Source organism: Gadus morhua, chromosome 16 (genome assembly GCF_902167405.1).
Source record: "Gadus morhua chromosome 16, gadMor3.0, whole genome shotgun sequence".
Classification (NCBI taxonomy): domain Eukaryota; kingdom Metazoa; phylum Chordata; class Actinopteri; order Gadiformes; family Gadidae; genus Gadus; species Gadus morhua.
Genome location: NC_044063.1, coordinates 27,923,803 through 27,949,065, shown reverse-complemented (window position 1 = coordinate 27,949,065; position 25,263 = coordinate 27,923,803). Strand labels below are relative to the sequence as shown.

General features: G+C 44.6%; 1 protein-coding gene across 1 annotated transcript in view; it reads right to left on the bottom strand.

Moving 5' to 3' along the window:
• ttn.1 (titin, tandem duplicate 1) overlaps window positions 1-25,263 on the bottom strand; it is a 207,583-nt gene that overhangs the window by 76,883 nt on the left and 105,437 nt on the right. Inside the window, 26 exon segments of the mRNA XM_030380517.1 lie at window positions 523-804; window positions 1,007-1,157; window positions 1,249-1,397; window positions 1,585-1,899; window positions 2,241-2,540; window positions 2,821-3,117; window positions 3,194-3,345; window positions 3,915-4,080; window positions 4,199-4,346; window positions 4,428-4,579; window positions 4,929-5,058; window positions 5,325-5,506; window positions 5,687-5,995; window positions 6,214-6,643; window positions 6,790-6,980; window positions 7,091-7,220; window positions 7,324-7,505; window positions 13,769-14,065; window positions 14,585-14,878; window positions 15,044-15,328; window positions 15,423-15,600; window positions 16,930-17,048; window positions 17,931-18,230; window positions 18,336-18,638; window positions 22,631-22,814; window positions 22,900-23,093. Coding sequence (XP_030236377.1) covers window positions 523-804; window positions 1,007-1,157; window positions 1,249-1,397; window positions 1,585-1,899; window positions 2,241-2,540; window positions 2,821-3,117; window positions 3,194-3,345; window positions 3,915-4,080; window positions 4,199-4,346; window positions 4,428-4,579; window positions 4,929-5,058; window positions 5,325-5,506; window positions 5,687-5,995; window positions 6,214-6,643; window positions 6,790-6,980; window positions 7,091-7,220; window positions 7,324-7,505; window positions 13,769-14,065; window positions 14,585-14,878; window positions 15,044-15,328; window positions 15,423-15,600; window positions 16,930-17,048; window positions 17,931-18,230; window positions 18,336-18,638; window positions 22,631-22,814; window positions 22,900-23,093 — 5,820 coding nt within the window.

Sequence of the window (25,263 nt, the reverse complement as noted above, 5' to 3'; positions counted from 1 at the left end):
GTTGCTTTCTATTATACCGGCTCTAAACATTGGTTTAGATAAATCAGGGGTTCTCAAACAAGGTCCGGAACAATTGGGGATAAGAAAATAACATTTAATCAACTCATTACTGTAATTAACATTATTTATGTTAAAATATTAGATTAGTCGTTTTTTAAAGCTGAATTCAGCTCAGCTTTAAGATCAGGTGACACAGCACAACAGACAGATAGGCCTACTAGTTAATAGAGGGCTTATCAGCACGCCTGGGGAAAAAGTCACAGATCGCCACTGCAATCTGTATCTGCCATGTAGAACCTGATAACAATTCCTTGCATACAGTGATTCCTGAACGCAGCAGATGCAACATAGAAAGCTCTTTTTACCGCTACATCCAACGTCACTAACATTGATAGATCAATAGCAAATTTCTTTCGGAAGAGAAAAATATACTTCTTTCGGGTCTGTTTTCCTGAGCTATAATATTATAAAGGTAAGGTTCCTAATCGTTTTTTGAATAGTGCTGACAGCAGAATCACTCACCTAGCACATCAACAGTGATGTTCTTGCTCTTCTCCCCTGCAGCATTCTTGGCAGTGAGAGAGTAGACTCCCTGGTGCCTCCTTGTGCAGGGTTTAATGACCAGAGAAGAGCTGATGGCTGTGGTCTCCACGGTGGCTTCAGCTGGCAGTGCTGCTCCGTCCCGGCCCCAGGTCACCTCCGGTGGAGGCTGGCCTGAGACGTACGCGATGATCCGAATCACCCCACCTGCGTAGACCACCATCCTCTCCTTCACTGATGCATCCAGGTCCAACTCAGGAGCAACTGTGGAGATAAGGGAGAACATTCTACCTTTACCTGTGTTCTGATGTGTTCTTATATTCACCATTACAGTGGGATAGATTATACCGATACCCATTGCAAATATTACTGAGCTGCCTCAGACTGGTGGTTTTTGCCTTAGGCTGTTGGATTGGAGTTGAAGAATAAAGAAGAGCATAGTTCTGAGGAGGTCCTGATAACTCACCGGTTCTGTCCTTCACCTCCAGGGCCTCAGGGACCTCTCCTGGTTCACTGTTCCCAGCAGCATTGAAGGCCATCACGCGGAACCTGTACAGTCCCCCGGTCTTCAGACCTGTGATGACAAACATTGTGCCTCTCACCTCCTTCTCCTTGGCCTAAAAATAGAGAATGCACATCATGTAGTGAGAACCAGCAGTCGTGTGATGTTTCCATGTCTCTCTCTGGTGTCTCTATGAGGGTCCTCACCTTCACCCAGGCCTCCGTGCCCTCCTCCTTGTACTCCACCCAGTACCCCATAATCCTCGAGCCTCCGTCCTTCAGAGGAGGAATCCACGTCAGGTCCACGGTGGACTTGCTCCAGTCCGAAACCTTTGGGGTCGGAGGTGTTGGAGGAGCTGTTGGTGCAGAGGTCAGAGGTCAACGCCTAGGACTACAGCTTTTTCAAGTAAAGATTATGCAAAACGAACTGCACACTCAGAATAACAAACAGTGTTAATACAGTGTTTCCAGCAGAGACTAAGCGCTTCCGTCCTTAACATGTCTAAAATAGCCTAGCTTAGCTTCAGGAGGACTGTTCCTTACAGATGGGGTCTCTGGCGAAGGCCAGGTCCGTGGAGGGACTGGGCAGGCCAGGCCCGGCCGCGTTGATAGCGATAACTCTGAAGAGGTACTGGGACCCCTCGATCAGTCCTGTCACCGCGTGGGACTCTCCCAGCGCCATGGGCCGGAGGGGGTCCCGGGTCACGCGGGCCCAGCGCTTGGAGGCCGTCTCCTTGCGCTCCAGCCAGTAGCCGGTGATGGGCGTGCCACCATCGTCCTCTGGCTCCTCCCAGCTCAACGTCATGGAGTCCATGCTGATGTTGGACACTTTGGGTTTCTCACATTGACCGGGTGGAGCTGGAAAACATAGAGTACAGTCAGCTCGGTCCACCCCTCTTCCACATCATCTCATCCATATCACCTCAATGATATCTACTTCAATATATTAGAGGATGAGCAGCAGTCATTCATATTTACCTCATTATATTATAGGGTGAGCAGTGGTCATTCATATCTAACTCATTATATTATAGAATGAGCAGCGGCCTTTCATATCTACCTCATTATATTATAGAATGAGCTGCAGTCATTTATATCTGCCTCATTATATTATAGGATAAGAAAACTATCAAATCTGACCGTCGTTTATCTTAGAAGACGTTTGATAAGGGACTAGAAGTTGCAGTAGTAGGACTCACTGCAGATGTTCCTGGCCACCTCCGGCTCACTGTCCAGAGGATCTCCAACCCCATACTTGTTCTGAGCCATGACACGGAACACATACTCGTGGCCCTTCATCAGGCCCTCCACCGTCCACAGCCGCTCCTTGGGCTCACTGGTCACCTGCACCCAGGTCTTCCTGTTTGCCACACGCCTCCAGATCACGTAGTTGGTCACCTTGGAGCCGCCGTCGTCTTTAGGAGGCAGCCAGGACAGTGTGATCTTGTCTTCTCTGATCTCCTCAAACTTGATGGGGGCAGAGGGAGCCCCGGGGCGGCCTGAGGAGACCAGGGTGTTAGAAACAGGATGCCCTTTGGTATAAAACATCTTTATACCAACCTTTGACTCTATTTCACATGTTATACCATCTGCCTGTCTTCGACACAGCTATAACCAATATCTGACTGCATTCCACAGTTATAAAATCGGACTGTATTGGCCAGAGTTATGACATCTGACTAACTTCACCATAGTTATAACATCTGACTATATTCCCCACAGTTATAACATCTGACTAACTTCACCAGTTGATATATAGAACTAGATGGTCAAGCCTACCGAGGACATTGAGTCTCATCTCTTTGGAGGCCTTGCCCATGCTGTTGGAAGCAACAAGAGTGTAGAGGCCGGTGTCTGGTCTCTTGCCCTGCTGGATCAGCAGCGTGCAGTTGTCGTCGGCAACCATCTTGTTGATGTGTTCGTCATATTGGACCTCCGACTTGTCCTCTGGCTTGTGGGGAGGGGCCTTGAACCAGGTGAGGGTGGGGAAGGGACAGCCATGGATGGTGGCCCTGACGTTGATGTCTGATCCTTGCTCAACCTCAAAGAACTCCTTCAGCTCGATGGATGGAGCGCCTGCCACCAAGGTTAATCAGTTACAACATGATCATCATTCATGTCATGATATACATCATAAGTATTAAGGACTTACAGGTCTGGTCCTGCAGTAGGATGGGACCCGCGGTGGTCGATGGCCGGCTGGCTCCAGCGTCGTTGTACGCCGTCACTCTGAACTCGTACTCATCTCTCTCCGTCAGGTCCTCCACCTTGTAGGAGGTGGTCTCGATGTCTCGCCTGTTGCACCTGCAGAGTTTTAACAGAGAACTTTAGACCGAAGGCTCTGATAGATGAGTAGAGATAATGATATGTGAGAAGTTAGACAAAGTGATATCTTAGTAGTTAAAGATGGTGAGACTTTAGTAGACAAAGTTAGTGATACCTTAGTAGTTGGCGATGGTGAGACTGTAGTAGACAAAGTTAGTGATACCTTAGTATATAGAGGTGGTGAGACTTTAGTAGACAGAGATGGTCACACTTGAGTAGATACAAATAGTGATATGTTGGTAGATAGAGATAGTGATATCTTAGTATTGTGATTCTCAAACTATGTTGGACATGGATCACCTGACAACGCACAAAACACTCCCATGGACATTTTACTTTTGGGATCAGCGATGAAAAGGTTGAAGAACCCTAACCTTAGTTGACTTGGAGGATGATAACATCTAATAGAAAAACATGATGATATGGTCTAGTAGACAGAGATATTGATAATGGTCTAGTAGATCGAGATGGTGATAATGGTCTAACTAGACCATTATCACCATCTCTATCTACTAGACTCTAGTAGATAGAGATGTTGATACTGGTACCTTCTCCAAGACTCCTTCTGGGTGCCGCTGGAATCCCAGCAGAGCAGGTCCATGTTGTAGTGGGTGACGGGGGAACCGCCGTCGTTCTTGGGGGCCTTCCAGGTCAGGGTGATGGTGTCCTTCTTCACCGCCTGGATCTTCAGCCTTGTTGGGGGGTCTGGAGGATCTGGGGACAACAGGAACACTTTTTTAGTACAAGCTCTTCTGGTAAGTATTGTTGATATAAAGAATAGTATGTAGTAAGTATTGTCGAGATAAAGAGTAACATGAAGTTATTGGCTTACGGATGGGATCTCTGGCCATGGAGCCGTCTACGGTCTCGGCATATGGTCCGAATCCAAAGCGGTTTTCTGCCCGGACACGGAACAGATACTCCTGACCATTGATCAGGTCAGCCACCACCAGAGATTGGGCTGAACAAGATGGGTTCACCTGGAAAAGACGACAGCAAGGGTCATGATATCTAGAGCAAACGTTCATGCTAGAGCAAACGTGGATGTTGCATCATAGTACCTTGGTCCAGGCTTTGCCCAGAACAGTCTTCCTCTCGATGAAGTAACTCTTAACCCGCTCTCCTCCGTCACTTTGTGGGGGCTTCCAGGTCAGCCTGCAGGTTCCTCGAGTCACATCACTGACCTTCAGGTCCTGAGGAGCTCCGGGTAGGTCTGAAAAGAGAGACACCTCAGTACCAAAGCCCTGGTCTACATGGAGACATCTCAGCATTCCTAACCCCTGGTCTACAGAGAGACCCCTCAGCACTCCTAAACCCTGGTCTACATAGAGACACCTCAGCACTCCTAACCCCTGGTCTACAGAGATACGCCTCAGCATTCCTAACCCCTGGTTTGGAATCAAGCTAGGGACAACATAATTAAGTTACAACTCTCAAACTTTGCTGATTCAGGAAAATATTCAGTTCATTTATTTGTCGGGGTAGTTTGAAGAGGTAGCTTGAAGAGATAGTTTGGAGAGAGAGTTTGAAGAGGTGGAGGTAGGAATGAGGAACCCACTCACCGAGAACGTTGACTCTGACTTTGAGGACCTTGTGCCCAGCAGGGCTCTCAGCATTGAGGATGTAACGGCCAGTGTGGTTCAGCTTGCTGTCTGCGATCATCAGCAGTGAGCAGGTGTCTGTAGACACCACCTAGACAAACACACGTACAAGATATGATCATGATGACTACGCAATGGCCAAAACATGTTCAAGATACAAGAAGGACGATGAGGCAATGACCAACACATTTACAAGACATGATGAAGCGGTATTGACAAACACATGACAAAGATAGCCTGATGATACCTCATTATCATCAGTGAACTGAACCATCAATACTGAACCGGTTCGAGGGTCGAAGAGAGAGTGAAGACTTTATCATGGCAACCACATTTAACCACAAAATTTGTTCAGACCTCAGAATCAATGGGCAGCGTATGCAGTTCATTCTTCTTCTCCGTCTCTGCAGGTCCATCGAAGGACCAGGTAATCTTGGGAACTGGTCTTCCACTGATGGAGACTGGGATATTGATGCTGTTTCCTGCCCTGCATGTCAGCAGATCGTGGGCACTCACATCCAGACTGAGGATGGGCTCAACTGGCAAATAGAAAGAATACTAGGTCAGGTATCCGTACGACACTTGGAATACTAGGTCAGGTATCAGTATGACACGCAGAATACTAGTTCAGGTATCAGTAGGAAATATGACTTCAGGTGTACAACATGAAATAATAACAGACATTACCAATAGACTTTTAATAACAACACGAATCTTACTCAGGATGTCCTGGACCAGAATGTCGGCGGTCTTGGCGCTTGGCTCAGAGTTGCCAGCAGCGTTTACGGCGTAGACCCTGAAACGGCACTTCTTGCTCTCCTTCAGGTCAGGGACTGTGATCTCAGTGGAGGAGTGGAGCTTGTCAGCAGGGTTGACCCTCCTCCAGTCTGGAGAGCCATCTTCATGGACCTCGATGATGTAGCCCTTGATGGGGCTGCCGCCGTCTTTGTCTGGCGGGGTCCAGGCAAGAGTGACGCTGCTCTTGGTCTTGTCCTTCACTACAGGACAACCAGGGGCGCTGGGGGGATCTGGAGCGAGTTGGTTCACATTTCACTTCATCGAGTAGCAGTATTCACTACTAGAGAACCTCTATCCTTCAAGTGCTTATGAATCCACACCAAACTTTACTGATATAATAACTATTCTTACTGAATCTGCTGATGGATGAATAAATGAATAATAATAATTAATAATAATAAAAAACATACTAGGGAAACTAAGCATGCATGATGAAGAAGACACTCACTGCAGGGGTCCATTGCAAAGCGGCACTCGCTGTACTCGCTGTGCGGTCCTACGCCGGCTGCGTTACAAGCAGAAATCCTGAATTGGTACTCTGTTCCTTCGATCAGCCTCAGCACGGTGTACTGTAGGGCCTTCACCGCAGGCTTGGTGACCGGAGCCCGGTTCACCTTGCCCCAGTACACGGCTCCTCGCTCTCTCTTCTCCAGCCAGTAGCCCTGTATGCTAGATCCTCCGTTGTCCAGGGGAGGCTCCCAGGTCAGGGTCATGGTGGAACCTGTGGCCGAGATGATCTTGGGGTTGCGTGGAGGACCAGGAAGTCCAAATGGATCCCGGAGCAGGACCTTCTCAGAGTCACAGCCGTCGCTCACACCAAACTTGTTCTCTGCCTTGATTCTGAACTGGTAGGCTCCATTTATGAACAGCTTGTACACCTGACCACAGTGGACACAGCAGAGAAGCTCAGTGTAGCAGATTACATCTCTTATATTTCTATCTCCAGATGTAATGGGCTATCCATTCCTATGATTTACGTGTATTGTGTATTCTGTGAGTGTATCTTATTAGTGTTGGAACTCACCCCGTATCTCCTGTCGATCAGGTTGATGGTCAGAACCTCAAAGTCTGACTTCTTCTTGCTGGCATCTCTCCTTTCCACAATGTAATTAGTTATGTCACTTCCTCCGTTGTCCTCAGGCGCATCCCAGGTTAGGTAGCAGGACTCTGACTTGATGTCTGACGCCACAACATTTCTGGGAGGCATCGGGCGATCTGCAAAGAACACAACCTCAATCCAACACTCAGTACTCACTGACTACTGTATGCTCTATCACGTCTTTTAACCAAACACATCCAAGCTGAGGTTGAAGAAGCTTTATTACCCAAGACCTCCACCCGGATCATATGCTGGGCTTTCCCGTAGCAATTCTCAGCCATCAGCGTGTAGTTGCCCTTGTCCTTTCTGATGCTCTCAAGGAGAGCGATCTTAGTCTGCAGGGTGGTCCTGTTCACCTGAACACAAAAACATATCTCAAAGCCTGGAATACAAAAACAACACACAAGAAAAAACAAATCTATTAGTTATAATATTTCCTCAAGAATGGCATCGCCATACTTCCTCTGTGTCTATGGTCATCTTCTCCGGGTCGGGCTTGTCAATCACCACATCATCCTTCATCCATTGGAGGGTTGGGAGGGGAAGGCCCCTGACCTGAGCTGGGATGTCCACGACGGCACCCTTCTTCACAGTGATGGTGTTGCTCTTGAAGTACTTCATAATGCTAATGACAGGAGGAACTAGAAAACAAACCAGGAGTTAGCTCATCTTATTCACTAAACAGCTAATACTTTAATGCAGCTTTGCATTTAATCAGGATTAACATGTGTCTGTTCATGGTGTATGACAAGTAATCAGGATTAACATTTCTCTGTTCATGATGCATGACATGTAATAAGTGTTAGAATGTGCTTGTTCGGGACTGGGCGGAGTGAAGACGTCAAAGCCCTATTTCTCACCTAAAGTCACGTTGTTTACCCCCTCACGGCCCTTTGTCACTTTACTTTTACTGTCTGACCGGTTATCATGTCGAACAAACCCAGCAGAGGTAAAAACGCCAAGTCCGAGCAGTTCCTGCTACATGATGCCTTTGCTAGCAAACCAACAACGACGAGCAATGCTGCTAGCAAACCAACGGTGTTCGATGCAAGTGTGGAGCTATCGCACAGGGCTCTGAAAGAACTGCGGGAGGCCATCAAAGCTGATGTGGCCGCTGTGAAGGACGAGATTTTATCAGTGCAACGTTCTTCTATTTCATCCCTTTAAGCTACCGTTTCTGTGCACACCGATAAAATATCCAACATTGAAACCTCTATGACGGACATGGATGGGAGAGTGGGTGAGCTGGAAACTTGCTACGCTGCTTTGCAAGATGAGAACTCCAATCTTGCAATCTCGCTAAATTAGACTCCCTGGAAAACTTCTCCAGGAGGAATAATATTAGTGTCACCGGTTTTGAGGAGAGTTGAGGGTAACCACCACACTGCTTTTATGTAAAAGTTCCTGATTGAGGTTTTTGGAGAGGACAGTTTCACTCGCCCCCCTGTGGTAGACCGAGCCCAACGCACTTGACCGCCGCAGCCAACTGGTCCCCCACGTGCGTTGGTGGTCTGAATGCACTGCTACCGTACGAAGGAGCAGATTCTACGGATGTCTTACGAAAGAGTCCAGCTGACCTACCAAGAAGCAGAGATCAGCTTTTACCCTGATCTCAGCGCTGATTTACTACACCGGAGAACCACTTTCCTTCCAGTCAAAAATCAGCTGAGAGAGGCAGGCGTGAAATACTCCCTACTACACCCAGCAAGGCTCCAGTTCGTTTTCGACGGGAAGAAGCAGGAATTCGCTAACCCCTCAGAGGCGGCTGGTTTGGTAAGTCCAAGATTCATACGGCGGGCACGGCGAGAAAAAACGGGGAGTGATGGTATGTGGGACTGCAACCATATGCAGTAAATTACTGTGATCATCCTATTCCTACCCAAACCGACTTGTGGTCATAACGTTTCTGTCTACTTTAAAGTTAATCCAAGGCTATTAGTCTGAATAATACGCGTTGCCAATGTTTACAGTTTGTGTCATGTTGTATTTGAAAAGCCTTCTTTCTTTATTTTTATTTTATTGGTTTGGTGGAGGCTGCCCGGGCAGGTCATGGTCAGAAAATACATTTGAAGGGAAAAAAGTGGACATGATTGAAACTAATTGTGTACTAAATTACAATATTGAGTATTTTTAAGTTTATTTACCCTCGGTCTAGTGAGGGGAGTTAAGGTTCAAGACAGTATTGTTGAGCAAGGATACACCTCTTGTGCCTGTGTGTTTTCTGGGGTTTTAGTGCACTTAGTTTGGGTAAGTACTGGGGAAGGGGGGTGGGCATCCTCTTGAGTCATTATAATGTATATTCATACAACATTTTTTTCCTCCTCTTTCTTCCTTATATTACTCTATTGGCATACACTTATCATTACTACTGTGATAAAAAAAGTTTGAGCTCAGTTAAGATGAGTGGCAGAAAAGTAAAGTTCATCTCTTGGAACGTATAATCACTGAACCACCCTGAAAAGAGGAATAAAGTGTTAGCCCATTTAGATCAACTTGGGGTAGGAATAGCATTCCTCCAAGAGACTCATTTATGCAGGGCAGATGTTATGAGAATCCAGAGGAGATGGACGGGAAAAGTCTTCCATTCTAAGTTAAATTCTAAGGCTAGGGGTACGGCCATTCTACGGCCATTCACAAAGGCATAACCTTTGAAAGCGACAAAATAATTGCTAGTCCAGATGGCAGGTTCATCATTGCTACCGGTCAGCTTTTAAGTAAGACTCATCCTTGCTAATGTGTATGCTCCCAACTGGGATGACTGTAGCTTTAGTAAATCATTTTTCTCTACTATCCCTGATATCAATAATCGTCAGTTGATTATTGGGGGGGACTTCAATTGTGTGCTCTGCCTTGGTCTGGACCGCTCATCATCCAATCCCTCCCCCCTTTCAAAAACTGCTGCAGCTATTAATACTTCCATGGATCAGTATGGAATGGTTGGACCTTGGTGTTTTCATTTCCCTACAAATAGGATTTTTTCTTTCTTTTCGCCAGTCCACCATACGTTTTCTAGAATAAACTTCTTTATTTAGATTCTAGGCTTTTACCTCTTTCCAGCCCGCCTATTTATCACAGTATAGTTATATCAGATCACGCCCCTCATTCTTGAACTGAATCTTCCTGATCAACCTGCCCTGTATAAATCACAACACTTGAACCCTCTTTTGCTCTCTGAGGGTGCATTTGTGAAATTCATTCAAAAACAAATTGGGACTTTTAGTGAGAGAAATGCCTCACCGGAAGTATCTCATTGTACCATATGGGAAACACTAAAAGCTTACCTACGCGGCCAAATTATTGAACATGCTTCATACACTAAAAAAGCTTTTTAGTTCACAAGTTCTTTTTTTTCACAAGTTGACACTGCCAACCCTTGTTCATTCTCAGAAAATTGACCTGGATTCCCGTCTGACATTGAAAGAAATTTCAAATTCCATTCTAAGTATGCAATCTGGGAAATCCCCCGGACTGGATGGGTTTCCAGTGGATTTTTTTTTTTTAAATGTTAAGGATTTAACCCCATTAATGCTGTCTACGTTTAGTGAATCGTATTCATTTGGTCATCTCCCTGAAACCTTGAATCAGGCCTTTATTGGTCTCCTACACAAAAAGGGCAAAGATCCTTTGTGTTGTCAGTCTTACAGACCAATATCCCTTCTAAATTTAGATTGTGACATGTGGAGCCCCACAAGGTTCGATCTTAGGACCCTCTTTATTCAACATCTACATGCTCCCACTAGGGCAAATCATGCAAGATAACAATATTGACCACCTATGCCAATGACACGCAAATCTATGTATCGCTAAGACCAAATGACTATCGGCTCATAGATCTGCTGTGCTGGTGCTTTGAGCAAGTCAAAGACTGGATGTGCCGAAATTTCCTTCAACCAAATGAGGAAAAAACCGAGATATTTGTATTTGGTACTAAAACGGAAAGGCTTAAAGTAACCCAACACCTTCACTCTCTGTCCCTGAAACCTCAAAGCAAGAAATCTAGGGATTATCATGGATTCAGATTTACATTTCGACAGTCACATCAAAGCAGTTACAAAATCTGCATATTATCACCTTAAAAATGAATGCTGCTGCTCGAGTTCTAACAAAGACCAACAAATTTGAACATCTTACACCAATTCTTAAATTGTTACATTGGCTTCCTGTAGGTCAGAGAATTGATTTTAAAATCATGTTGCTAACCTATAAATCCCTACATGGTTTAGGGCCAACATATTCAACTGATATTAATCCACTACATAAGCCTTCTAGACCACTAAGATCTTCTGAGACCAATCTGTTAATTATCCCCAGAGTAAACACGAAACATGGGAAAGCAGGATTTAGTTACCATGCAACAATTTTTCTTGCCCCAACTCTGACCACTTTTAAAACAAGAGTGAAGACCTTTATGTTGGCTTTAGTGTTCTGCTAATTCTTAAATTCTAATTATTTTTTACTTTACCTTTATTTTCTATTATTACCAGAGATATTTGATCTGAGTAAGGATAAGGGTTAGAGACACGAGTTCTGTCTGGGTTAGAGTCCTAGAATCCGGGTTGGAGTCCCAGAATCTGTGTTGGAGTCCCACAGAAAGGCCCATAGAAAGGACCAAGTTCCTTTAGGTAAGGTTGGAGTACCGGAGAGAATGTTGATCTGATCTTAAACACATTGCACTTTCTAAAATGCTTTTTTAACTTCGCCTTTTTAACTTATATTCTTTGCATAGGTTTTCTTTTGTATTATTTTCTTTTCTTTTCTTTTACTGTATGACAACGATTATATGTAAAGCACTTAGAGTCTGCCTTGTGTTTAAAGAGTGCTAGATAAATAAAGTTGCCTTGCCTTGCCTATAAAATCCTGACCCTCGCTAGGCGGCTCGAGAACGTTTTCCCAGATTTGGTGTTGTCTGACCAAACCGTATTTATTCGTGGCAGATAGGGCTGTCCCCGACAGAGGAAATATCGCATTGGCAAGGATTTTAGTTCTTGGGATGAATTATTATATGCCTCTCCCTTAGCTTCCGTTAATACAAATAATTTACTATCCAAATATTTCCCAATATATAGAGGCACGAGACAGGGTTGCCCCCTGAGCCCTCTTCTATTTGTTTTGGAAATATAACCCCTTGCTGCTTCCCTACGTCAGTGGCAGGCAATTGAGGGGATAGCCCGAGGGAATACTACACACAAGCTTTCTCTTTATGCCGATGATCTTCTTCTGTATATTTCTGACCCAGTATCATCATTGCTGCATGTTCTGTCAACATTAGAACAATTTGGAAAGTTTTCAGGTTACAAATTTAATTGACAAAAAAACGAATTTTATCCCATTAATTCAGCAGCTCTCAATATACCACCAGCTGTTTTTCCATTCAAAAACATTGCCTCTTTTGTTGGCTGGCCGGATTAATGTAATCAAGATGAATATCCTCCCCAGGTTTTTTTATTCATTTCAATGTATTCCTATTTTCATTGCTAAAATACATTTTTGACACTGGATCAAGACTTAAGTGCATTTATTGGGATGGCAAGATCCGTCATATTCCCTCATAGATTTTTTGCTCTCTTAGCGACATTTACAGTAATAAAATTAGTCCTCAGTAGGGTTGTGGACATTTTCACACCGAGTAATACGCTCGTGTCAAAACCGGTATTACCGGTATAAACGGTATTAACTTTGAAACTATAGGTCAACCGCCATCTTCTCCGTCAACTTTCCTCTCACACTCGGTGACAGCGGCTGGCAGCGCGCCAATTCTCGTCGTCTTATAACGTTCTATATATAATAGGATAATATATATCATAATATCACGGCCAAAAGCTCTGTGCGACTCCGGATGGCCGTAGCGCGGGGAGCTCACGTAGGGATTTGGCTCCGCGGGGTTTGTTTACCGGCGTTGCTATGGTTACCGGTCTTGTAAGGAAGCACGTCAATTCTCGGCGCGACAATTCTCCCGCACAGAGCAGAACCGTGGCCTATTCTACGCATTTTAATTTTCTTAATTATAATTATATTATTCATTTTTACTGAATTTGTTTTTTATTACTAAAAAAATAAAAAAAGAATACTCGGTGTTGCCGGTGTGCAACACAGAGTAAACGGTGTTGGCCTCAACACCGGTAACACCGGTAATACCGTATACCGCGGCAACCCTAGTCCTCAGTCAATCATTGCTCTTTTTGGGGTGATGCCCAGAGATACAATGTGGCTGGCTGGGTTGCATGATGTGGTCGTATTTACAACTTTGCTAGCTCGCCACCTTATACGGCTTAACTGGAAGAGAACAGTCCCACCACCTCATGCAAGATGGCTAAAAGAGATCATGTTCTATTTAAAGCTTGAAAAGATCAAATCACATTGAGGGAAGCAACAAATACATTTGAAAAAGTATGGATGCCTTTTTCACGTATTTTGACATTACCCAAATTACAGACTGGGTGGATTCCAAAAGTATAGAGTAGTGCCACAAGTGTTTATGCCCTGACAGAAAGAGTGGTTTCAATTAAATTTATGATTCATATTTTTAATTTTATTATTTCTTCATTTTATTTATTGTATTTTATTATTTACTTATTGTGCTATCACTTTTGTTATATTTATTTATTCCTATGCTACTACAACTATTACTATTCATTTTTTTGTGTGTGTATGTTATGTCTACATGCATTTAATTGTGCATCAGGAGGGGGTTGGGGTGCGGAATTATATTGATATATTTCAATGTTGATTTTGTAAGGTTTTATAATGAAAAAGTTCAATATGAAGAAGAAAAAAAATAAGAATGTGCTTGTTCATGCTTTATGCCAGGTAATCAACATTAAGAGGTGTCCATAGCATATGACATGCAATCACTATTAACAAGTGTTTATACTTAATACTTAATAATTAACTTATGTGTTCATACGTTCATCGTCCTGGATCTTGGCTGAGAAGGGCTTGGACGTCTCGCCGTTTCCAACCTCATTCACGGCAAAGACTCGGAACTGGTACTCCTGGTTCTCCGACAGGTTCTCAAGGGTTCCACAGCACCCTGGGAACATGCGTCCTGCCACATCGAACTCGTTGCTGTCCGACCTCATCTTCTCCACATAGTAGCCAAGGATGGGGCTCCCTCCGTCCGTACGGGGGAGCTGCCAGACCAGACTGATGCTGTTCTTCCCCTTGTCGCTGTAGTGCAGCTTCTCTGGAGCCGAGGGGGTTCCTGGAGGTCCAAGGTCAACATAGTGATGCTGATGTTCACAGATCCCTCTAAAACAGGCCTCATTCTGCCATCTTTTCTTCTTTTAACTTTGACTCACACTAAATAATGACATGCAATTTAGGACAGATTGATGAAAGTATAAAGTCATGTATATTGTACAGCCACTGTGGCCACTGGACACGTTGTGAATAAATGATGCAGAAACCAAAAAAACACACACACGGAATTGTCATGACAAAAATATTTGCATCATATATTCAGCATTTTCCATACATAATTGAAAATGATAAATTATTCAACCAACATAGCTGACCTTGAAGTCGACCTTGATTTGAATAACATTTATTTTTATTTTTATGCAAATCAGAATAGCCTTATATGGTAACCGTCCGATTCAGATCCATGATTTGGAATAAATGTATTGACGTTGGAAAAAATCGCTACGAATAATGGTGTTCAATGTAAAAGGACCTTCAGGGTAAAGGCTCTGGTAAGGTAAGGGTCAGGATAAGGTGTTACCTTTGGGATCCACAGCGAGGATGGGGCCCAGGTCTGCAGGGGCTCCGTCTCCATACTTGTTCCTTGCGATGACTCTGAAGTCGTACTCCTCGCCCACCAGCAGGTCCTGGATGTCACACTTACAGGCCGCCGTCTCCACCGGCTGGCGGAACAGCTTCATCTTGGCGTCCTTCCTTAGAACTTCATAACCCATGATGTCACTTCCTCCATTGTCCAGGGGGTCAGCCCAGGTCAGGGTGATGTTCTTCTTAGTCACCACCACCGTTTTCAGGTCCACAACCGGCCCAGGGACATCTACAGAGACACACACACATAGTAATCAAACACAGGGTTTAGTAGTTCAGTTCTAGGGTGAGGGTTAACCCTACAATAATAGTTTAACTTGAGTAAATAAATTAATCTAATAGTGTAGCTGGTTAGTTGAGCTCTAGTAGTAGTAATAGTGTAGTTGTGACTGACCCATGACGTCCACCCGGGTCTCAGCAGACTTAGTTCCACTACTGTTGGTACCGGTGACCTGGTATTTTCCGTGGTCGGCCCTCACCACCTTCCTGATGAAGAGCACACTGTTCCTTCCCTCTGTCTCCACCAGGGCCCTCTCCTTGTCCACCTCCACCGTGTCCTTGCTCCACTTCACATCTGGCTGCGGGCGCCCGCTGACCATGGCAGGCAGCCGCAGGGCCTCCCCCGCCCTGATCATCACTCCGTTCTTCACCGAGACATCGAAGTCTACCGCCGGGGCCTCTGCACACACACACAGAGCAACACAGCAGGGGTCACCAGGGTGGAGTGGTAGTATGGATGGATAAGGTCAGTGTAGTGGGGGTCTGGGGGCTACCTTGTGGCTCCTTGACGGTCACTGGCTCGGTGACTCCAGGGGCTCCGGGACCTGCGTCGTTGACAGCGAGGACTCTGATGTAGTAGTCGGTTCCCTCAGTCAGACCACTCACTGTGTAGCTCAGCTCCTTGCACCTGAACTCCGTGGAGCGACTCCACTCCTTCTCCCCAGCCACCACCTGCACACCATGTGACCACACCATGTCACCACACCATGTGACCAAACCCAACCAAGCTGTATCTAAACCAGAATATAGCAGTATCTTCCCCATTGTGAACCTCCTCAACATAGTAGTCCTGCTATGGGGTAGTAGTACTATTGTGTGGTAGACCTTTAGTGTTAATTTTGTCAGCTATTTTAGATTTAGTCTTAGTCTTAGTCTTTTGATGAAAATGCTTATTATATTAGTCACATTTTAGTCATTGTTTTCCTTTGTAGTTTTTGTCTAGTTTTAGTCGACGAAAAGTCCTTACATTTTAGTCAACTTTTAGTCAAAATGTTTTCTCTTTTTAAACTCATTCAATTAGGCTAACCCTATATATATGGACACCTGCTAAGTTGTTCCACTCAAATAGAGTACTAAAGTGAAAACGTTACGTTGTCCTGGCAACCAGATTTTCAGTTCTAAACAACCGAACGAGAGATGGCGTTCTCCATTGCTTCCATGTGTTGTTTCTTTCAATAAAATAAATCAATTTCAAGAGGTGAAAATCACTACCAATCGAAAAATGTCAAGGCGTTCATGTATTCCCCTGGGGTATTAAAAGGAAAAGTTTGTGAACGTTAGTTTAGTTTAGTTTTTTTTTTATATCAAGACAATCTATTCTCAATATTACGTACATCATTGGTAAAGCAAACTCACAAATCAATTCGCAAAAAGATTGTTCCTTTTCTATAAAAGGTTTGTGTGGCATAGGATTTCCCCCTGTTAATTTGGTTTGTGTAGAACCGAAAATCTGTTGCTATCGAAACGTAACGCTCATAGCTGAGTGGACTATACCTCCCGTTGCCAAGTCGTAGCTAAGGTCCGTCCTATTTACTGGAGGAGTTAACAGTTGCATAAGAACCTTACGAGTGTACTGATTGGAAAATATCGTGCATTTTGAATGTCCAAATAGCACACCACTAACATTTTCGTCCTGTCTCGTCTCGTCAACGAAAACAAAATGACATTTCGTCATAGTTTTTATTATCAAAGATCTATTTTTAGCTCGTCAACGTCTCGTCTTAGTCACGGAAAAAAGGTCGTTGACGAACATTTTTCGTCATATTTTTCGTTAACGAAATGAACACTGGTGGTAGTGAAGTAGTATTATAGTGTAGTAGTACTATGGTGTAGAAGTGTAGTAGTACCAAATTAAAACCAACCACTACCCTGTCACTGCACTCCGTTACCAAATTACCAGTGTGTTAGTATTAGTAGGTAGAGCTTTGTGATAAAGTAGGAGTGTGGTGGAGCCACAGGTGGTGTAGTTGTACTATATTATATCCAATCTCCAGTGTGTACCTTCTCCACATGGTAGCCCAGGATGTCTCCTCCACCGTTGTAGAGAGGGGGCTTCCAGGCGATCATCACACAATCCTTCCCAGTGTCCACCACCCAGGGGATGGGGGGGCCAGGGGGCACTGAGAAGGAAAATTATTAAGAGGATGATTTGTTAAGGTATGATAACCTTTATATATATATATATATATTAGTGCTGTCAAGGGATTAAAATATTTAATCGCGATTAATCACATTAATGCCATAGTTAACTCACGATTAATCGCGAGCAATCGCGATTAATTGCAAATGTTTTTTTATGCTAAATATCCCTTGATTTCTTTGTCCCATTAATTTTTCTCATTTTAATGCTCTTATCAACACAGAGAAGTGCATCGGCTTGCCTTATGCAAATGTTTTTTTATGGATAACAACATTGGCATATACTGATTAAAACAGGACGATACAAAAAAAAGCCTAGAGTGCAATTAAACGATGAACATACAAACATACTGCCTTGAACATAGCAGTCAGGCTACTGCTTCTTTGTTTTGAGCCAAAGAAAAAAAAAAAAAAAAGAAAAGAAAAAAAGAATTGCGTTAATCGCGCGATAAAAAAATTAACGCCGTTAAAATTGGTTTGCGTTAACGCCGTTAATAACGCGTTTAACTGAGGGCACTAATATATATATATATATATATATACATATATATATATATATATATGTAAGTTTGGCCACCTCCAACTGGATCGGACTAGAGTTTAAGAAATGCTGCCGTAAGGTGATAACTATATGTTACTGTGGGGTGATGAACTATATGTTACTGTAAGGTGATAAACTATATGTTACTGTGGGGTGATGAACTATAGGTTACCATAAGGTCTCTGTGGTGTAATGAACTATACATTACGTTGTTTTATTGTATTTTCGTGTCAGGTGTTAAAGCATATGCTACAGTCAAGTCTGTGAGTTTGTAACCAAGTAGGAGGTACGCTGAGGCGTGTTAACACTGGAAGGTACTCACAGATGGCGTCCATGGCCACGGTGCGATCGGAGGGCTCACTGAAGGGCCCGGGGCCGGCCAGGTTCTCAGCACACACCCTGAAGATGTAGGTGAGGCCCTCCATCAGGCCGATCACCTTCACTTCCAGGGAGTTGAGAAGGACGCGGTTCACCCTGGTCCAGTGCTTGCTGTTCACCTCCTTCCTCTCGATCCAGTAGCCCAGGATGGGGCTGCCGTTGTCTTTGGGCTCATGCCAGGAGATACGGGCGCTGCTGGCTGTCACCTCATGCACCCTTGGGGTGTTGGGGGCGTCTGGGGGGTCTGGGGAGGGACGTTATGAAGCACACTCAGTATCAGGACTCTCAGGACTATTCTGAAGCTCACATGGTAGACCTTTGACCATAGTGTGGACGAGTCATGACTTACCAAACTGGTTCTTGGCCACCGCTGGCTCCGAAACACAGGTGGGTCCGCAGCCAAACCTGTTCTCCGCCGAGACTCTGAAGATGTACTCCTTCCCTTCAATGAGCTTGGTGACAGGGTAGCTGGTGCCCTTCAGTGTGGAGGTGATGGTGATCCAGCCCACCTCCTCGTTCTTGTTGTCCTTCTTCTCCAGGATGTAGTTAAGGATCTCGCTGCCTCCGTCATCCTCGGGAGCCTTCCACTGGCACACCAACGAGGTGTTCCTGATCTCATCGAATGTGAAGTTGATGGGAGCAGCAGGCTTGTCTGTCAATCACAAAACACAACGACACTCACTTAGACCCACTCAGAGTCTTCAAAGAGACACAGTCAATGGTAGTGGTTCAGAACTACTGTGGTCTAATACGAGGGGTCCCTTACTAGAGTAGCGGTCAAACACTCCTGGTCTCCTATAAAGCCTGACCGATAAAGGATTTTTTTTAAAGCCGATACGATACAAATATTTGGTGATTTAAAAATCCGATATTACGACATATATTTAGAAAATAAATTCCAGAAACGTGTTACAAAACATAAACAGATTTCCCTCAAATTGGTTATTTGTAGTTATTTATGAGTCCTCACTAAAATAATAAGGTAAGTCAGTTTAAAAATAAACTTTATTTCATTGTTTTATTGTCACAACAGAAAAGTGCGGAACGCGTAAAGCGACATTGGGTATTTTTTTTTTCACGAGAAAGTATTTGGTGCTCACGAGAAAGTATCTTGTGAGCACGAGAAAGTATGCACATCTTGTACGCATATCACTGGCTGTGTGTGTGTGTGTGTGTGTGTGTGTGTGTGTGTGTGTGTGTGTGTGTGTGTGTGTGTGTGTGTGTGTGTGTGTGACGTCAGCTAGTGAGTGGACGAGCGCGAGTGTGCATGTCAGTTTAGTGAAGTAATGAATGAGTCCAGTTGTGTGTAAGAAAGAATAAAGCACCCAGCCTGTCAAAAATCGGTGGCCGCTACATTCCGAACATATTCCGACCTATAAGCAGACCCACTGCAGCAGTGTCGGCGTTAAGGTGGGGCATTTGGGAGCCGTGCCCCCCCTAGCGGTTATTAATGCCCCTCCTACCACAGGTCATGGCATGGCCAAAAATAAAAATATCCCCTTTAGTTATTCTTTTAATATTAAATGTGCAAATTGTAATTTAAATATAACTAGAACTGCAAGCAGTTATGCAGGGGTCCAAGAAGTGTGCATTTCGCCGGCACAACGCGACAAGAAATGTGCGTTTCGCCGGCACAACGCGAAGCATGTGTTCAAAACGCTACCCTGAACCTGTGGATACAAAGGATTTGACTGTGGTAGGAGTAGCGAGAAGTCAGTGTAGCGTTTTCGCGGCGAAATTTTGTAGAAGATATACAATTTCCTCGTTTATTGCGCCCCCTAATGGCGAAATTTTCCGAAATTTTTATCGAACGACAATAAGGTCAGCACCAACATGTGTGTAAAATGTGGACTCGATCCGATGTCTAATTTTGGATTTCTTTGGATTTTTGATATTCCACGTCTAATTTAGCTAATAAACCAATATTCAAAACGCTACCGTTTCGTTATCGAAGGACGGATCAAAAAAGTAATGCAGGAATTATTTTCGTGTAGGTCTGAAGATACCGTGTGCAAAGTTTTGTGTCAATTGGTCGAGAAATGTGGGAGGAGTAGCGAAAAAACATTTTTGCGGTTTTCGCGATATAGCGAAAAATATTCCTAGACGCAAATGGGCGTGGCCTAGGCCAAAAGATGCAGCAGACTCCAGTGCATCTGTGTGTACAAGTTTTTGGACTCTGGGAGGTTCGGTGTGGGAGTTATAGCCCCAAACGCGTCTGTCCTTGGTATAGCGCCACCTAGTGGCCGGCGTGTCTGGATTTGGTTATCTGAGTAGCGGTGCCGGACCTGGATCTATTCATGCAATTGGCGTGTCGGCACCATTTACGGTTTGGGCTGTGGTACCACTTCTAAGGCGTATAGTATAATAATAATAATCCTTACAAAAACAATAGGGATCCAACCTGTTGGCTTGGACCCCTAATAAAATAAATAAGCGTGGAAATCGCATCACTTTGGTTGTGCATGCATACCAGGTTCGGCTTGGTCAATGCTCATTGGCTGCTGAGTAAACTTGTTACATCGATTCAACATAACGTTGAGCTACAGCACGCAAAATCCTGGTTTGAATCAAAAATAATATGTCCGCCTACATCAAAGACAGTTAGCCTAATTATCAACAAAAAATGGTTTTACGAAATTTGCTAACCATTTACACGCAAATACACAAGCGAATAAAAGGACACGGTACTTAAGTGTTTCAGCAGCAGTAGGCCTACTCGTCGCCTGCAACTCTTCTGACAGTAAGCCGTTTGTTTATTTCACTTCTTGAAGCCAGCCCTGGCTTTTTTGTGTATGACCTTGTCTAAGGTCTATAACCAGTGGCAGGCCTACTTAATGTTCTTTTTTTAAGGTGCATAAACTGTTGAGAGGTGAATAAACTATTTCTGAAATATCAGAGGTGGGTTAACTGCATTTATTGCGTTTAGCCTCCACGAAAGCCCTCCGCCTTCTATTTTCGTCTTCATGCTTGTGGATGCGTAAACTGTGTGCATAGGGCTACTACCACATAGCCTCGACAACAAGAACATATTGGTGCTAAAAATAATTAATAATTAGCCCAATAATAATAATAAAGAAAAATATCTGTCGTTTTTGATAGCATTTCTGCCGTGTTTGACTATGAGGTCACCATTGAGTTAAAATATTTCTGAAACGGAAGTGCCCCCCCGCTGGTGACCCATGCCCCTCCAGTAAATCTGCTCTGGCACCAACTGCCGGTCAAAGTGAAGGGTGTTGCCCCCGAGAGAGCATCGGCCCTGGAGGGAACGTCCCCCCTGTGGAGGCGGAGCGCAAGAGGGTATACGTGCTCCAATAGTGCGAGATAAAAATAAAACACATTCATTTGAATGATTTTTGCTTGTGTGTGATTTATCGCAGGCACGGGTCGGGTAACAGGCCAAATATTAACGGGTATCGGCGGGTGCGGATTTCATTTTGATGTTATCACGGGTGACGGGGCGGATCTGGTGCTGGACATAGTCAGCATCATGGACAGCATCGTAGCTCAGCTGACGTGGAAAACCATCTGACCTACTAGATCTATGGATATACCATGCAACTGTTTGGGCTACAATTCCTTTAGAGATACTTTCTCGTGCAGACCCAACCAACGTGCCCAAATGCGGCCCAACCAACTCTGCTTTCCAATATTTTGTTTATTTCCAATAGCCTAGGCCGGAGTCCTGCACGGGTCCACTGTTTGAGACCCGCCCCCGCCGCACCCGCAAAGTTCAGCACCAGATCCGCCCCGTCACCCGTGATAATATCAAAATGAAATCCGCACCCGCCCGGACCCGTTAAAATTTGGCCCGTTACCCGACCCATGCCGGCGATAAATCAGAAGATAAAATCATTAAAATATAATTATGTGCCTTATTTTTAACTCGCACTATTGGAGCACGTATACCCTCTTGCGCTCCGCCTCCAACTATGTGATGGTTGGTGTTACACCTTTCCTGCTGTCGGCTCCCAGACCGTAGTCGAGGAGCATAGGGGAGACGTTCCCTCCAGGGCCGATGCTCTCTCGGGGGCAAGACCCTTCATTTTGATCGGCAGTGGGTCTGCTTATAGGTCGGAATATGGTTGGAATATGGTTGGAATGTAGCAGCCACCGATTCTCGATTCTTCGAGGCTGGGTACTTAATTATTCCTTTCTTCTATTATCACACCCGGACTCGTTCATTACTTCACTAAACTGATACTGATAAGTTCTGATAAATAAAATGTATAGAAATACAAACTTAAGACATGAAACTCAAAGTCCTGAACCAAAAACGTTAATTAATCCAAACTATCGATACCGATAGTTTGGAAAATGCCTAATATCGGCCGCTAACATCGGCCCGCCGATAACATCAGCCCGCCGATAAATCTGTCGGGCTCTAGTCTCCTACTAGAGTAGTGGTCTAACAATACTGCTCTCCTACTAGAGTAGTTGTCCCTTACTAGAGTAGTAGTCTAACTACTGGTCTCCTACTACAGGAGCGGTCCAATGTAAGTGGTCTCTTACTAGAGTATGAATCTAAGACTATAATTACCTAACCAGAGTAGTGGTCTATCACTAGAGCAGTAGTCTAGTGTCTAATGATGTGGAACTAGAGGGTCCGATGCTGAGGGAGAATAACATGAATGGGTTCTTTGTTACCGAGGATGTTGACCACACAGGTGGCTGTGGCAGCTCCATGCTGGTTCTCCACCTGGACTGTGAAGACCCCATGGTCGGCCCGGACGGTGTCTCGGATCATCAGGGCCGCCTGGCCCTTCTGGGTGGCTTCCAGACCCAGACGCTCCCTCATCGGGGTCACAGACTCCTCAACAGGCTCTGGAACCTGCAGGCAGAAGGTCTGGTGGTGAGAGGTAGGAGACAATGCAAACTGAAAACACTTCATCATGTTATCATGGAGAAAAGAAGACCTTGGCTCTGCTCTTCTTCTTGATGATTGGAGCAGTTTTCTTGGTAGGTTCATTGGTGACGTTCTCGTCGTTCCTCAGCCAGCTGATCTTAGGGTAGGGGCATCCGGAGATGTAGGCGTCGATGCGGACCTCCTGGCCCTTTTTGACGCACACGCCGGACTGCACGCGGGCGTGAAGGGTGACCTTTGGTTTCTCTGCAAGGCCAAGTTGGTTTTTCAGTGAGTGGTGGATGGGTATGAGGCCTGTGTTTCTATGTAGGTTTTGATAGGACATAAGGTTTCTTAATGTGTGGTGCTGGGTCATGAGGTTCTAAGCAGGTTCCTCAGTGCGTGGTAGGGCTTTGACTTTTGCCCAAGAATCATATTCGAAGTTTGTTTGTTTATTAATATTAATATTCGAATATATTTGAACATTTATTAATAATATTTTGACCATTAAATGCCTTCAGTAAGACATATATGGTATAAAACTTAAGTTGTATATGCTTTGTCCACTAGAGGGCAGTGTATCAGTCAACGTCAAATTGACATTGAGTGCAGCTTGCTGGGATGTAGTGCAGACAGGTGGGCTCTCAAGTTGCTGGTTGTCCCGTGGTATGAGAGTTTGGTCCTACATATTCTACATATTGCTTTATCCTTACCGGTTATTTTCCCCTGTATTTTTTCGAACCCAAAGTAGCTCCAAACTTTGGTCAGGAGTGTAAATATAAAATACAAAGTTGGCGCAAAGCAGGACGCAACGCCACCTACAGGAGCCCAGATGACCAATAATAGCCTTGCTAATCCGCATGCGATTCACAACCTCACCAGGTGTGAAAAAGCCTCGGAATCTGAATTGAAAACTACGTTCAAGCAAAGGCATTTATAAAAAAGAATGCCCATAACAGTTTGCAATGTTAAGGGCTGCCTAATATTCGTTTGAATATTGATTTATTTTCGAATTAAATTCGAATAACGAAGTTCGGAGTCAAAGCCCTAGGGCCCTATCTTGCATCCGGCGCAAGTGACTTAGTCACTGGCGCATGTGTCGTTGCTAGTTTACAACTGGCGCAGAGCGTTCTTTTCCCACCACCGCCACTCGCCGGTAAATTAGGGAATGATCATGTGCCCCAAGGGGCGGTTCGGCGGAAGGAGGAGGCGTGTTCTGGCGCAAACGGTATTTTGCCGTTTCTGAATACCATTGCGCTACTGACCAGGAAATACCTGGTTTAAAGTCAGTGGCGCGTTGTTCAGATGCTATTTTAAGGGCGCATGCATACATGCGCATGCGATGCATACGGATTGCTTGTGCACCTCGCGTATACACTTTGCTTCTCCCATCTACCTAGCCGCACATTCTTGGTAAATTATTTGGGAAAGAACAGCTGATGCAGCGGTAATAAGTTGTACTTTTAAATCAATGCATCTGCAAACACCGTACAGCAAACACATATTTTCTTGACAGAGACATCGTGTAGGCCTACATGCCCATAACTTTTAGGATTGATGAGTATTTGATCGTGAAAAACATTGTTTTACCGCGAGTGAGTGTAAAGAATGAATGAATGCGCGCGTGTGTGCTCTGTTTAAACACACGCAAACTAAACACGTGACGTAACGCATAATACAATCAATGGCAATGTCTATTACCGCGGGGACACATGCATATTAGGATAGCATACAATACTGATAAGAAACAATGTTTATAATCTATTGCGTATATCATTAAATAGAACCACAGTTACCGCATATCACATGTTATATCATATACGTTTTCTTTGCCGAAATGTATTTGAGGACTCAGTATTTCTGGAGTTGTGGAAGAAAACTCCTTATTCCATGTGTGAATTAGGCCATATTATTTGGCAATAAACTGAGCCATTTGCAGTTTGAAATTCATGTGCATTTGTCTCATCGGAGACTGCAGACGCGCTGTCAAAATATCAACTCGTCCGAATCAAATGCGCTCATTGCTCTTAAAGGGGATGGGAGCTGGCACTCTCATTGGTTTGTTGGACGTTACGCCCAAACCACACCTACGGGTAACTAGGCTGCTTCAGACCAACCCTTTTGACACTTGCGCCGCGACGCAAGTGTCATTTATCCGCCTGTAAAATAGCGATAGCGCCGTAGAACCGCCCACAAAGCTACTTGCGCTTTGCGCTTCCCACTTGCGTTTAGGACCGTTAAAATAGGGCCCCTAGTGTGTGGTACTGGGTCATGAGGTTCAAGGTAGGTTCCTCAGTGCGTGGTGCTGGGTCATGAGGTTCTAAGCCGTTTCCTCAGTGCGTGGTGCTGCGTCATGATGTTCTTAGCAGGTTCCTCAGTGTGTGGTGCTGGGTCATGAGGTTCTAAGCAGGTTCCTCAGTGAATTGTGCTGGGTCTT